The sequence below is a fragment of the Aedes aegypti genome, chromosome 2, assembly GCF_002204515.2.
Source record: "Aedes aegypti strain LVP_AGWG chromosome 2, AaegL5.0 Primary Assembly, whole genome shotgun sequence".
In the NCBI taxonomy this organism is placed as follows: domain Eukaryota; kingdom Metazoa; phylum Arthropoda; class Insecta; order Diptera; family Culicidae; genus Aedes; species Aedes aegypti.
The window spans coordinates 293,930,335-293,946,690 of record NC_035108.1 but is presented as its reverse complement, the minus strand read 5'-3'; the positions used below and the strand labels follow the sequence as shown (position 1 = coordinate 293,946,690).

Sequence of the window (16,356 nt, the reverse complement as noted above, 5' to 3'; positions counted from 1 at the left end):
CTCGTTATTTTTAACGCATTTCTGCTTTCAAAAAACTGTTGTTTTCATACTTCAATAAAATATTTCATCCCTTTATTTAAATTTCCTTGAAAAATATTAGGTTGAAGCAGCCCAGGTGTTTAAGTGTCCGGCTTTCGAATCAAAACGGTACCTCAAATGTATCAAAAATGTAGTCAATTTGTGTCTACATAACTGTGAAAAGGCTTATGGAAACGCATTTTTGAGAACTAATATGTTTCTACTTTTCAATAATTGAAACGGTTTGGTATCCAACAAATCTATAGTCCGGACATTTAGTCCGAGTGGCCACATCCGGTACATTTTAAACGGATCAAACCACTTTATTTATGATGTTCAATATAGATGATTTACGCAAATAACAAAAATTTTCATTGCAAATGAATACAGATAACTTAGCATGTCACAAAAAAGCCCTTTTTACCCAACCTGACCCAGTGACCCACCGGAATAACTCCGGCCACAGGAACATTGCCGAGTTGTTCTGGCCAGACAAAAGATATTTGGACGAGCATACTGACAATAAAATAATGGAATCCATTAAATATCCGCTGGGCGGTCAGAGTTTTAATAATTTTGCTTTACGGATTAAAACACGATAAACACCCTCGATAAGTGAAACGCTACGAAATCCACTTTTGCAGATATCGTCGAGGCAGACGATACAGTTGATAACAGTGGATAATCATGATTGCTATATTGGAACCACAAATCAATCCCTGTTACGCATATTAGGATATCAGAATTTCACCTCACACCTATGGCTATGGTCACCTAGTGCAATGATCCATTTTGGCATGATGATTATGCACTGATAACAAGTGAAATATTTATGGTCCAGCAATCATGTTTCCGTGAGAGTATTCGAGTGGATTCTACAGTATGTATAAATAGTTGCGGTCGAACTTCAAACACATCTATTCGAGGTGTGAATCGCTATCCTTGATGTTGTGCTTCGTTAAAGATGTCTGGAAAAAATGTTAATCGTCCCAGCAAAGTGCAAATTTTAGGTTAAGAATGATCAGTGAAAAGTTAAAACAAAAGTTCTGGGATGTGTTGCACTTTCTGTGTTACGATCCGAAACGGCTCGTTAGGATAATTGTGCTCAGCGTTTGCAGTGTCGTGGTGATTTTTCAGGTTGGATTAACGTGATTCTAAACAAAAAAGATAATACCTAATGAGAACATTTTAATCGATGCAGCTGACGGAATGCTTCCACAAGTTGATCAATCCCCCAATTACGACCCATTCGAGATTCGATCTGAACGAATCAATGTCCTACCCAGCGATCACATTTTGCCGGAATCCACCGTACAAATTCGACGTTATGGAACGGTACAATCTGTCGCAACATCCCAAGTATGCCAATGCCTTCAACAATTTCGACTTTAGTCAAGCGACGCTGGCCGACTTGTTTCGAGATGCAACGTACAATCAGAGTGAATTTTTCATACAATATGGATTAGATGGGTTGACCGAAAGTAAGCCTTCAATGATGGAAAATGAGTGAATATAAGTCGTGTGAACTAAAGGACTGTTTTTACAGATGTCGAAGTGATAAGTAGTATGCACCTGGATATGGGACAATGTTTCACATTGAACCCGTTGACAACGACAACCCATTCGTGGAAGGACGTCGGCTACTCCATTTTGTTGCAGCACGACATCAGGGACGATGTGTATTTTTTGGGTGAAGATTTGCCCGGGTGGCACATTTTTATCCATGATCCAGTTGAAGGATTTGCAGGTAATGTCTAACAATTTTATAATGATAAATTGTAGCACAGACTCAAAATTTACCATATTACACACTCATTAGAAATGGCGTGTTTAGCCTGTGCAATAATTGACAATCTACTCAAGTTAAGGAAAACTGGGGAAACTTGATCCCATTTTCTTAATTCATCTGTAACTCTGCATGTAATTGAAAATTCGATGAGATTTCTGCACAGGCGCTTCTGTAAACATGTTTAACAATGCATTCAATCAATTTTAAAATGCGGTTAAAGTATTCGAAACTTCGTTGAAAAAACGAAACATCCAGTAACCAATTAAGGTAGCCCGGAGCAAGTGAAAATCCAGGGCAAGTGGGATCTTCCGTCATATTTCGTTTATTAAAAGTTTTTTAAGGGGGTGTTCTTCTAGAAAGTTGAAAGATACAACAATACGTAATGTATGAAGTACAAAAAATATTCTTTATTTTCATAACCATATGCTCCACGTAACATTTGTCAGTTCAGCGCCATTTTCTACTTGCATGATAAATTGTGACACGTTTCACGTCTTGCATTGTCTCGCAAAAAAAATATGTTATAAATCGAACTACCATCAGTAAGCTATAGTTTTAGGTGTTATTACAAGCTGCTTACGATTAACATGTATTTTGTTTTTATTTCATATGAAAAATTTTATGGTCAAACTTATTCCATAATATCTTTATACCCGGGGTAGGTGGGACCTATCAAAACAAGCACCAAAATCGAAACTTTTCCTACAAGTTTTTAGCATTTGTCTAGAGAGTAGCACTAAAACATTCAAACAAATTATTTTTGACAAAAAGGCTAAAATTACGTAATTGTTCAAGAGGGAGAGAATATGTCTAATTTTCTATGCATTTTTTGTTAGTTTATTATTTTTGAAATACGAACTCTTAATTGAACAAACACAAAGATGAAATGTTTATTGCATTGTTTTGTTCTTTTATTAAACTTTATTTGTTATTTCTATCAAATTTAGTAGTTGTGGAAAACAATGCCATCCCATTTAGTGGTTTTCTGCCATGCGTAACAATATTAAGCACTTTTCATTTTATAAAGTGGACACTAGACCTGTTCATATAAAAAAAAAATGTCTGGAAATCTACCGGTCAAGTAGTATCCTGAATTCTCATGCTAAGAACAATGTCTGGTGAAATTTTCAACTAATTTGATAAAGATTTCAGTATGCTTCAAGTTAAAAATGTGTTTTAGGGCTATGTTCAAGCTTTGAAAAATCATAACTAGCATGTAGAAAATCAAAACCACTTGCTATTACCACTATTTGAAAGCTTATTCTATTCTGTTAAAGTTTGTCAAACACGCAAACAAGATAAAATTGAGTTTAAACATTGTTTGATCATGATTTGTTCTCCACAGTACCCAAAAATCACAGTTTTCTGAATTTCTATGGTAGAAAAAACACACATTGACATTAGTTTTTCAGACCCTAGTCAACAGGAATCGAACGAAATAAATCTATGAATTCATTACCCATTAACAGCTTACATGTTGCTTTAGGCAATAAATTACAAAAAATGCCCAAAGATCGAACACGGCATCGCAACCTGATGATAGTTAATTCACGCATGACACATGTACCAACCTGGGAGGGAGGCACAGATACTACACGAAATATTGAACAACTTCCAAACTGCAAGATAACTTGCACTCACCAACGACAATCAAGGCGGGCTTGGGAAAAATCGCTAGTTTTCTTTTGATGTGTACCGATCTTTCTGGACAAACTTGGAAAAAGGGCCATAGTGTTATGTGCACAAATATGTTTTGATCAATTACGCGCTTTTTTCATGTATGTTCATTCTTTAAGATCTGGGCTCACAGTGACAGTTCGTGTCAGCAGAATCTCGGCTCACTATGACCAGAGAGAGACTCGCGAAGACGAAAAATATCAACGTCATATGCAGCCCAGATTCCCCTCTCACGAAACGTCAAATGCAGCCCACCGTTTTTATAGCTGAAAAAGTGAAAAGTATTGTGTTCAAAGCAAACTGTTATTAAAAACCTCAGTCAGCGGAGCAGTTTTTTCTAAAGTTGCTGATGAATCTAAGCAGAAGATTAATTATTTCTAATGTCTGCTACGTTTGCGTTTGTTTGGATCGAATCCCATCCCCGAGATAGTCACTAAAAAATTCAGTGACGACTTCCTTCGGAAGGGAAGTAAAGCCGTTGGTCCCGAGATGAACTAGCCCAGGGCTAAAAATCTCGTTAATAAAGATAGAAAAAAAAATACGTTTGCTGGCATGAAATTTCACTCAAACGGCTATTTATGATTCGATGTGATGCAAACTCAATCATTTTTTGCTGAGAGGTACATGTGAGGGTTTGAACAGCATGCGCATAATTGATATAAACACAAAGTGGAATAAGAAAAAAACTTAGCAATCACAGAAAAAGAAGACCGTCTTCGCGAGTCTCAGCTCAGAATTGAACCAGTTAGCATTGCTTTTTCTTTCCGAGTGATGATTTTTTGGATCGCATTTCATTGACGATTCAGAACGATTTGAAAACAATCATCATCATCGACTGAGAAAAAGCAGTGCTAACGTGTTCATTTTTTACACCCGCCAAAGCTCACGGTGGTGCTCTTGGCTCACCCACAGCGGATTTATAAAAGTGCTTCCTAATTTCCTATTTTTTATAATTTCTTTTCGTAAGATTAATTTAACTTAAATCGGAATTGAGTTTAAGATATGTATAGTAGAATGGTTCAAAAAATCGTTTTTGCTCCACACCGCTCATTCGATTCCTCCCAAAATTTGAGCTCATTTGGATGAAAACTGAAACTGCACAAGCCCTTTAAGGTTTATATGGGAATTAGTATGAGAAAAGCAAGCAATTCATTCAACCGATCAGAGTGTTTGCCCATGTGCTCTTGGAGATTAGAACTATGTTGAAACTGTGAGATACAATAATCAGCTACAACTTTGCCGAAGACCGGTGAATTTGTAAGAATGTAGTTTCTTTCGTTTCTCCACCGAGTAGGCATGCTGCCTCTCAGTGGTAATAAATCTGTTAAAGTGAAGCCGTTCGCTTGATTTGCCGTCCGTTGTATCGTAAAAGACACAACGTAGGAAAGACGTCCTGGCCGAAACAACACATTAACAATATATTCATAAGTTTTCAAAGAAAGTGGATCTTGAGATTTGATCCTTCAAACGTTACCATAATGATTGATTGTAACAAAAACTTCCCGTGCGGCTTTCATAGAGGCTGTTAGCTTTAATACTAAATAACGTTGCTGATGAAGGGCACACAAAACACCCAACTGACCAATGGAGAGTGGTCCGATTGACGAAAAGCTTCTTCTGACTGGAAAGGAAAGGATGGTTTACTGCGTTACACTTACAATGCGTGTAAATTACTGCCGCCGTTAGCGCACGGTTATGAGACCCACAATAGAACACATTTTTCTATGGGAAGCGTGCGGGTGGTTATCGGTTTTTCAGTTCTGTCGCCTAAACGGTAAAAGATACCACTTTGGCGTCTATGGACGAAAGTTAGAGTATGGATTGATGAAACAAAAAATATTTTTTTGAAAATTTTTCATGATACAGACGATAGTTTTTTCGCTATTTTTCCGACAATTTTCTCCATGGTGAAAAATTTTCTAAGAAATGTTTTTTTTATATTTTTAATAGATTTCTGAGAAAATTTCTTTTCGATTTCACTAAAAACTTTTGTTCTACGATGCATAGTTTAGGAGATAGTAATTTTCGAAGTTTGTGGTATATAGAGAAATCGTGTAAATTCATCTAGAGTTTTCCGGGAAAATAGGCCACTATATTTTTTTTTGAATTTCACTCATGGTCATGTATCCACAAGCTCTGCCTCTGGTGAAAATTTCATGCAAATCGGAGAACCTCCGGCCCAAATTGTCCGATAATAAAAAACAATCCCCATTGTTAACTTTCGCCAAATCATGCAATACAGATGCATTGAGTTGAAAATCTCCTGATTTTGCGCACTGATCCGTAATATGTCATAATTTGATCCATAATATGAAAACTGTTCCATAATATGGTTTTCAGAAACCGATACAATTTTTAATTTTTAATGCAATCCTATGTAAATATTACACTCAAAACAGTTTACTAACCGAAGTTCCAATTTGAAACGATTCAATTCGTGCTTTTAAATTACAAGTTTACGTTTTCCATGTCGTTTAATTGATTTTTATAGGTTGGACACCACACTATTTGATCCATAACTGTGGGGTCATGGTATTTCCACCTTAGATTTATTAATGAAAAATCGCATTCGGTTTTCTGTGCATCGTCTGAGTAATATCGTAGAATGTGATGATAATAAAAAAGCCACAAAATAATTATATTTATTTTATTTTTTTTTAATTTATTAGGTTTAATTCAACTGACTATATATAAGTCTTATTAAATATCTTAATAAAGTAACAAACAAATAACATTCAATTCCAATACAACATTCAAATGCAATAGCTAGATCACATTTCATTGAACAAATTAGTTCATATTACAGTTGGTAAACAGGTACACAAATTACAGTTTTTTGGAGTTCAATTTTAACAAAAACAAGGATAGTTAAGAACGATTCAATTTGTTGGTTTCCACGTATTACTCCTTCGAATGAATTCTCTAAACCGCACTTTGCTAGGCCAAGACGAAGAGTTTAATGCGCAAGATTTCGTGGATTTCGAATGCGCTTTCCATTTTGACACTAGTTTCGTTACATCGATGCACTCGGGATCGGGTAGACTAATTGCACGAGAAACCATCCATTGTATATCGCTCTCCGTGGCACTGCTATCGATATTCGTCAACAGGAGAGAGAAATTGATCCCGTCGTCTGTGTGACGCAGTGCTGGGAATGGTAATAGTAGTATGCTTAAATTTCACGAAAATCACGTGGCTTTCCCAGTACAGTAGTTCAAAAACGTGAATCTCATCAAGTAGCCTATGTTGGGTGCATGAATTTTCTATATCTTTAGTGTCATTGAAGGCTCTAAATGCGGGAAATGCAGCGGGAAATAGAACATTTTTCTACAGTAATTTTGGGTTGCCCTTAGCAACGGGTATTTGGCAATTTTCTTTGCCTACAGCAGCGATAGGCGTGAGTTTCACTGGTTTCGCTGACTGCGATTGGCTTTGTTTGGCTACTGTAGAATGAAGTTCACATTTTTTCCCAACCCTGGTGACGACTTTCATCGCTATTTGCAGTATCCCGGGGTTCGTATGCCGTTTCATCAAGTAGAGTGTTTTAGGTATTTTGGACAGAGCGTTACGCGTATATAATTTGGCCACCTCCATTTGATTTTGCCGTAAATGGCCAAATTATATACGCGTAACGGTCTGTCCAAATTACTTTGATCACCCTAGCGGCGAATGTTGCTTGGGCGAGTGTATCAACTCACAGTTGATCGGTGCGCTTACTGGTACATTTTTGATCAAAGCAATAGAGTCCGAATGCACCGTAGTGGTTGTTTCGGATGAGTTACCATTCTTGGTATGTAAGAAATCATCCATACAGCAGTCACACATCCACATTTCACGCGAATAAGGAACAAAGTTTAGAACGGTCAATATTTTAAGCTTATTCAAATCAATGATTTTTATAAATTGACTGGAAAATTAGACAAGCTATACTTTTTATTTTCAAAAAGGGATTCTTCAAAAACATTGTCAACAAGAAGCCAGATATTATGAAAACGATATAGATTTTTTTTTAATTCAAAGGGAACAGAATACTGACACTGACAGAGACCGACGGGATATTAAGGGGTACAATGACTTCAGTAGCCCGATGCACCTATGCTTCAGTTTGTCCGTGGGGCTACGGAATGTCAGCTTGTCGTCGAGAATTATACCGAGGTAGCCGACCTCGCTTAACCACAGCAGTGACAAGCTGCAAACTGCAGGAAGCTGTGGGACGTCGAAGGTGAGCAGATTGTACAGGATGGGCCCTAGGAGACTGCCTTGAGGCACACCCGCGGCGATCTCTTGAATGTCCGATGAAGAACCTGCAAGATGGACTCGAAACGATCTGCTAGCGAGGTAACTTCTTATCATCCTTGCTAGGTAGTCTGGGACGTTCGCCTGCACCAGTTTATAGATGTGACCGTCGTGCAAGACGTTGTCGAAGGCCTTTTCGACGTCCAGGAGAACCATGGCCGTGTTGTTGGAGAGTGCCTTGTTCCGGTAAATGATGTTCTCCACCCGGACCAGCTGGTGGACGGTGGAGTGCCCTCTCCGGGACGATGGTTTGATGCTCTTCGATGTGAATCATCAGTCGTTGGAGGATAAGCCGCTCGAAGAGTTTGCTGACTACCGACAGCAATGATATGGGCCGGTAGCGCGTGGGGGCAGTTGGGTCCTTGTCAGGTTTCAAAATAGGAATGACTTTCCCAATCTTCCACCTTATCGAGAAGTGGTTGAGCTGGAAACATCTCGTGAAGATTGCTAGCAGCAGCCGGAACGCCTTACCAGCGAGCTTTTTCAAAGCCAGGTTGAATATGCCATCGTTACCGGGGGTCATCATATTCCTTCCTCGCCGAGCGAACTTCGTCTGCGATTACTTGGCCGGTGAACGGGACGCCGTCAACTTCGTCCAGTGGGTTGATGGTTCGCTGTACCGTGGCTTCATGCGGGCTCACCATGGTCGCGCCGACGTTGTGTGCTTGAACAAGCTTACCAGCGATAGCGTTTGCCTTTTCAAACGGTGATACCGCAGTTTACCGTTTCTTCAGGATTTTCGCCACCTTCCAGCACGGCCGTGAGTGGTCATTGGGGTGCAGCTTATTTTTCAAAAGTTTATAAAACCAAAAATTCGTATGCTCTACTAAACTCAAATCACATTAAAAAGGAAACTTCAAATTTTGAGCCAAAAATATTAAGATTTAGAGGTGGCGCAAACGCTTGAAAGTGAATTTTCAAGTTTTGAAATACACTACCCGTCATAAATACGGACTCACTGAAATAAGTATTGCAACACTCAGCTGAATAATGAATCACCCCCAAAAAGTTTAGCATCACCTCAAAACAGGTTAATTCACATTGCTATATCTCGAGATCCTTACGACTTGCAAAGAAGCGATCTTCAGCAAAGTTGTTCAGGGGATCAAGGACATCCGGAAAGCGATCAGTTTAGTTCGCGATTTTGCCGCTAGATGGCGCTAGTTAGCATGTAAAATTGAGCATTTTGAACTAGTTGTAGCTTGTGATCCATAAGAGATAGAAAGTTCGGGTCTTCGGCAAAGTTGTTCAGGGGTTCAAGGACATCCGGAAAGGGAACAGTTTAGTTCGCGATTTTGCCGCTAGTGAATTAGCGGCAAAAACGTGAACTAAACTGATCGCTTTTCGGATGTCCTTGAACCCCTGAGCAACTTTGCCGAAGACCCGAACTTTCTATCTCTTATGGATCACAAGCTAGAACTAGTTTGAAATGCTCAATTTTGCATGCTCACTAGCGCCACCTAGCGGCAAAATCGCGAAGTAAACTGTTTGCTTTCCGGATGTCCTTGATCCCCTGAACAACTTTGCTGAAGATCGCTTCTTTGCACGTCGTATGGATCTCGAGATATAGCAATGTGAAATTACCTGTTTTGAGGTGATGCTAAACTTTTCAGGGTGATTCAATATTCAGCTGAGTGTTGCAATACTTATTTTAGTGAGTCCGTATTTATGACGGGTAGTGTATGACCTTCAGTGAAGTCTTTATAACTTTGTTATTCTTTAACCAATTTTGAAGCTAATCTTCAATTTTGAAGCTAAATTCTCTTCAAAATTAAATTTATGAAAAGTTTGTAGAATATCAAATTTGTCTAAAATCAAAACTAGTCTTAGTTAAAAGTAGTTTTCTTCAAATGTTTCCTCTTTTAACTAAAAAAAAACATTTTTGTTTGACCATAACTTCATGAATTCCCTTGATGAACCCTTGATTTGTGGAGTATTCTCTGCAGGAATACTGGGAGAGTTATATTTAGTATTTTTTTCTTGGTAGCTTTTTGAAGAAAACTTTGGAGGAATTACTTGAATACCCGGAGAAGTTCATGAAAATATCTCTAATTTTCTGGCAAAACGATCTAAGAAAAATTCTTCGAGATGCCTTTGAAGTAGATTTCAGGAAGCTCTGGACTAAATTAAAGTAGTGAATATTGGAAAAATCTCTGGAGGGGTCCCTGGTGAAATTCTAGAGGAATTCCAGGGGGGAATTCTTGAAAGAATCCTTGGAGAAATTTCGAGAAAATATCTGAATTATGTCGAGATGAAATCTCTGGAGGAGTTTTCGAAAAAAATCTCTGAATTATTAAGCGGTGACATTAACCTAGAGCAATTCCTTGAAAAATCACTAATGGAATTGCTGTAGAAATTTTGTTGAAGAATCCCTTGATAAATTGCAGGACTGGTGGTATCTTGAAGGAGCCCTTTTTGAATTTCTTAGAAGAAGCTCTGAAGAAATCTTTGGAGAAATTTCTGGAAAATATCTTAATAATGTCAAGGTAAAATTTTGGAAAGAATTACTGAAATCCTTGGCGGAGTTTTTCTCTGAATTATTTGGCGGCAAAAATCCCTGGAGAAATTCCTTGGGAAGTCTCTATGGGAATCCTTAGAAGAATTTCTGGTTGAATCTGTCGAGAAATTGAGTCTGTCTAAAGAAGTTTTCAAAATTATCTTTGAATTATATCCTGGTAATATGTCCCTAGAGTAAATCCTTGAGAAATTCCCGAAGAAACTTCTGGATAAATTCCTGAGGACAAATTCCTTAAAAATATTAATAGGGCTCTTATGAGGCATCCCTAGTGATGTTCTTTGTAGAAATAATTCCTGAAGGAATCCCTGGTGGAACTCTGGAGGTAATCCAAGTGGAATTCTCAAAGAGGTACCTGAAAAAATCCGCAGAGAAATGTCTGGAAAACGTCTGAACTACGTCTAGGTGAAATCTTTGAAGGAACTATTGAAATCCTTGGAAGAGTGTTTGGAAAAAAAATATCTGAATTATTTCGTGGTGGAATTTGCCAACACAAATTCCTTGGGATATGGCCGTGAAGCAATCCTTGAAGGAGTTTTTGAGGCACATGAACATTCTTTGGAGAAACAGCAGGAATTCTGGAGGAGTCCCTTTGAGAGTTCTCGTAAGAATCTCTCGAGGAATCTGGGGAGAAATTTTTAAAGGAGTCTCTGGAGTTGTCAGCGGAAAAATTTCTAAAAAATATCTACATATGTCAATTTTTGAAGAAATCATTCGAGGAGCATTCTCTGGACGAGTTTTCGAACAAATATTTGTGAAGTATTGCCTGCATAATGTCTCTTGATAAATTTGCTGGCAATGTCTTGGAGAAATGCGTTGTTACTCTGAAATGGTTTATATTTACTTTTCCCAGCTATTGTTGATATGATAAAAAAGATAAAACATTCCTATCGCCCAATTTATCTCATCTAGAATATACAAGATGTCCAACTTTGGAAGCTGAGAACATGAATGAATATCATATTACAAAGAAACGCACCGCTTCCGAAGTAGGATACATCGCAGACTTCGAGAAAATCCATACTTGGTTGATAATAGACCAATACACGAGTCCACTCGTTGACGTTTGAGCGGTGCCATGTTATTTATGTGACCATGGAAACGAATGAATTTGACGTTAGAGCGGTTCCGAATTCACTAGTTTCCATAGTCACATAAATAACACGGCACCGCTAAAACTTCAAATAGTGAACCCGTGCATAGGTCCATTCACTATCATAGATCGCCGCAAATATGTTTTTGATTTGTTTCACCTGCCTGATGGATAGCTGATGTTAAATTAATGACAAATTCATTTGAAATGGAATTCTGATCAAACTGCGGTGGAAGCGGATGACATTTATTTATATTGTCATACAATTGGACCAAAAAATGGAGCAACGGTGAAAACGACCTAAGAAATAGTTGTTAGAACTTAAAAAACTCGCCGTGGCCCGCATGCGGTACAGGATAACAAAATTAGCACGAATCAGTATGCGGACCGAAGTTTGGTAACCACTGATTCAACACCTACGGAAATTCACCATTCCCCATCCAGCCTACATGCCAGGCGCATTATGCTTACCATTTCACCTTCTCATTTTCTCCACTTGCACAGAAAATCGCATGCAATCGTCCGGCCGCGTTGAATACCTTTTCATGGAGGTGGACGAGGAAATCGAAATCAAGCTAACCACGCAACACTTTTACATGCTGCCAAGTGCGGAAAATTTGTGCACCACTCAAACGGAAATGAGCTCCACAAGGGTATGACCGTTATGAATAAGTTTTGATAAAAGTCTTAAGAAGCATACAAATCTTTTAACAGTGTAGCGAACTGTGCCACTGGCAGCACGTGATCGACGTCGTTGGCTGTACTGGGCCTTGGATGCCGAACAGCGAAGAGGAACTGTGCGACACGGCCAATGAAACGCAACAACTGATCAAGCACTACAACCGGCTGGAAGATCTGGACAGTCGCATCTGTGGATGTTATCAGCCGTGCTCCACGACTATCTTCACGGCTTACGTGATGAATAGGAAACACTACCGGATAAACGTTCCGTCCGGACAGGTTTGGCTGTACTACACCTCGAAAATGGTTACGGTAAATCATTACAAAATTACTTGATGATTTGTCATCTGTTTTGAGATTCCTTGTGAAAATCTGTACAAAACTTGAAGTTGATCCTTATATTAGTTGCTTAACTGCATTTGATAAATTTATTGGAACCGCCACCATCGTGAAAACATGCTTACATGAAGGATTTAAATAAATAGCTTTTTGGGGGAATATTATAAGTTCAATTATGAAGCTTTAGATTATTCTCTCATTTTTTCAAGTATGAAGATAATATATCCAACTTTCTTGCAATCTACTACATATGACGCACAAGCTTCATCCTTTGGCGGAAAGACCTGACTTATTTGCAAACAAAGATTTTTTTAAAACTTTCATTTTCACATCTCACCAACTTTCGATAACTCAGGTTAGTAAGATGTGAAAATATTGTATAACATTGGTTCCAAAATACTGCCTTGAGGCCTGCCTGTCATGAAATGGCCTACTTTCCTGCACTGAAGTATGCAGTGCTGGAACGCAACTGAAACCAGTGCTGTAATGATTCATTACGCAACGCGTTATCATTATGCAACTGTTTTAAGTTGCGCAATGAATCATTATACAACATTTTTTAGAAATTAAAGATTAAATATTGGATGGATTTCAATATAATTTTTGATACCCTCAAGTGGCCTCTACGAAATTGCAAATAATATTGTACGTAACTCGTTGCGGAAGTCGATTTTTACAGCACTCGTCGTAATTATCGTAATTAAATTCACGACTCGTGCTGTAAAAATCATCATTCTGCAACTTGTTCCGTAAACAACTATTTTATAACAATTTCTCACATACCTATGCTAACGCAAAAATATTCTACGTCCAATTCCAGATTGTCGAAGAGTTCCATGGATACGATCTGACCCAGTTCGTGGCTGATTTGGGAGGATCACTTGGTTTCCTGCTGGGGCTGTCGGTGCTTGGATTAATAGGACTGCTAGAGAAGATCGTCGCGCTCTTATTTATACGTAACCTGATAGCCGAGAAGCGAAACCGAGCCGGTTCCAAAGATACAAAGCAGCAACAGCAACAAGAGAAGGAAAAATCCGACGATCTGAGCCAAAACTACACCAGCATTACGGAGTGCAGCGACACAACACTGGCGGTTGCAAATGTCAAGAAATAAAAGTTAAATTAGGTGTATCATTGTCGCAACATGTCTAAGATTAAATTTAACGTTTAGTTGGAGAATAAAAATGACCCCTCGAATGAAACATTTTTGCTGAAATGATCCCAAAAAATAACTTGAATCAATCCGTCTCAATTCATTAGAAAGCTATATTGCAAGTGGGTGTTTTCGCAATTTGACGCGCGCGAGAGAGCAGTTTATTGAGCCAGGAACGAAGATCGATGGTAATGCTGTGCAAACAAACATTAGTGTGTGAATGTATAAATTTTCAAACATCAAATCCCCAACGAGCCATGGCCTGGGACGTGTTTCAATGTTCTTGCTGATATTTATAGACGTTTTGCATTGAATTGTTTATTTTGACCACTCTCAGCCATTTGAGGTTGGAGAATTGGTACCTCATGAATGGCACTTTCTTATGTGATCAATCTTTGATAGGTAGGAGATCCTCAGCATGAGAAGTATTTTGACTCGGTTGATTCCAACAACACAGATTTCAAAACCATAATGCGATGTCTATCTTCTTTGGCGCATTCCATTCAATGGAGACGCATGGTGATTTCAAACCATGTAAAGCAATGGTCTTCGTAAGTCTCGTGGTATGGTCCGTGGTGCCCGTAGAGAGCCACTAGAAGTAAAGGAACATGGCCCAACACGCACTGACGGAGTAAAATCATTTTGAGCAACCCCCATTTTTCAACCAACTTTTCGACACGATTACCTACCTTGATACCTTGATGGCTACAACGTAGTGTCACGTCATTGTCGGGCGCATTGTAGAGCTCCATCTTCGTCGGTCTTGGGCGAAACTTCTCCAGTCCGAACGTTTAGGGTCGCCAGGCCCTCTTCCACTGCGAACAGCCAGCGTATTCGTGGTCTTCCCCGAAGCCGGCGACCTCTACCTGGTTCCCTGCTGAATATTATTTTCGCAAATCTTTCTTCCGACATTCGCACGAAGTGACCAGCCCACTGAAGTCTGCCGTATTTTACACGCTTGATAATATTCGCATCTTTGAACACATGATACAACTCGTGACTCATGCGTCTGCGCCACACACCATTTTCGAGTTTCCCACCGAGTATTGTCCGCAGCACTTTACGCTCGAAAACACCGAGAGCTTTCTGGTCTGACTCATTCAACGTCCAGGCTTCGTGCCCGTAGAGAGTCACCGTAAGAATCAATGTTTTATACAGGGCGAATTTTGTTTCCGTTTGCAAGCTGCGGGACCTAAGCTGGTTACTTAGTCCGTAAAAGGCCCTTTTCGCAGCCGCAACACGTCTTTTCACTTCGCGGGAAACGTCGTTGTCACATGTCACAAGTGTTCCAAGGTCAACAAATTCTTCAACAACTTCAAACACATGCCCATTAACACTACTTCTGCACCTACAACACCAAGCCTGACTCTATCTCTACCTGCAACCATGTACTTCATTTTGGTAGAATTAATGATCAGGCTGTCTCCCTTTTCAAAGCCACGAAGGCCTCTTCTACTGACCTGCGATCGATTTCTTCTTCTTCTTCTTTCTGGCGTCACGTCCCCACTGGGACAGAGCCTGCTTCTCAGCTTAGTGTTCTTATGAGCACTTCCACAGTTATTAACTGAGAGCTTACTATGCCAATGACCATTTTTGCATGTGTATATCGTGAGGCAGGTACGAAGATACTCTATGCCCTGGGAGATCGAGAAAATTTCCAACCCGAAAAGTTTCTCGACCGGTGGGATTCGAACCCACGACCCTCAGCTTGGTCTTGCTGAATAGCTGCGCGTTTACCGCTACGGCTATCTGGGCCCCCACGATCGATTCAATTAGGTCTATATCGTCCGCAAAGCCAAGGAGCATGTGCGACCTTGTGATAATAGTTCCATTTCTCTGCACGCCAGATCTCCTAATAGCACCCTCGAGTGCAATGTTGAACAGTAATTTCGAAAGTGCGTTTCCCTGCTTCAACCCGTCTAACGTCACGAACGAGGTTGACACCTCGTCTGCGATCCGAACAATTGATTTCGAACCATCCAGCGTAGCACGTATCAGCTTAATTAGTTTCGCTGGAAAACCATGTTTAGACATTATCTGCCAAAGCTCATTTCTTTTCATTGAGTCGTACGCTGTCTTGAAATCAATAAACAGATTATGAGTCTGCAAGTTATACTCCCGGAATTTGTCTAGAATCATTCGCAAGCTGAACATCTGGTCCGTTGTCGAACGGCCCTCACGAAAACCAGCTTAGTATTGGCTGACAAACGACTTCTCGGGCGGTCTCAGTCTACTAAACAGGATGCGCGACAGACTTTCGTACGCCGAATTCAGCAGGGTAATTCATCTGTAATTTGCACATTCCAGTCTGTACCCTTTCTTGTAGATTGGGCGTATGAGGCCATCCAACCAGCTGGTGGGCAATTCTTCGTCCTTCCATACCTTCAGAAGTACTCGGTGGATCGACTGATAAAGCTGCTCACTTCCGTGCTTGAGAAGCTCGACCGGGATCTCGTCCTTCCCAGCAGCCTTACAGTTCTTCAGCTCGCTGATAGCCTTTTTAACCTATCCTGTGGTTGGTGGGTCCACAGCTTGATCGTCATCATCAATGTTCATCCTGTTCCTCGCTACATTTCCATTTTTACCGTTCGACAATTGCTGAAAGTGCTCCTTCCACCTGGCAGCCGTTTTATCGATCAGTTCCTTTTCGATCATTGCACATGGCGGGCACTGGTACGGTATTGTGCCGCGCACCATTGACCGTTGCAAAGAATCTCCGCATATCATTTCGGTTCATGCTTTCTTCAGCATCAGTTACTACACTTTCTCATGAAAATTCATGTTACAACTCGTTT

General features: G+C 39.8%; 1 protein-coding gene across 1 annotated transcript; it reads left to right on the top strand.

Moving 5' to 3' along the window:
* The first annotated feature begins 926 nt into the window (after positions 1-926).
* On the top strand, positions 927-13,610 carry LOC5566988. Its single transcript, XM_001651336.2, has 6 exons — positions 927-1,155; positions 1,220-1,499; positions 1,565-1,765; positions 11,893-12,041; positions 12,103-12,381; positions 13,229-13,610. Exons 1-6 carry the CDS (start codon positions 1,036-1,038, stop codon positions 13,520-13,522), a joined length of 1,323 nt encoding a protein of 440 aa, XP_001651386.1. The 5' UTR covers positions 927-1,035; the 3' UTR covers positions 13,523-13,610.
* Positions 13,611-16,356: the final 2,746 nt, after the last annotated feature.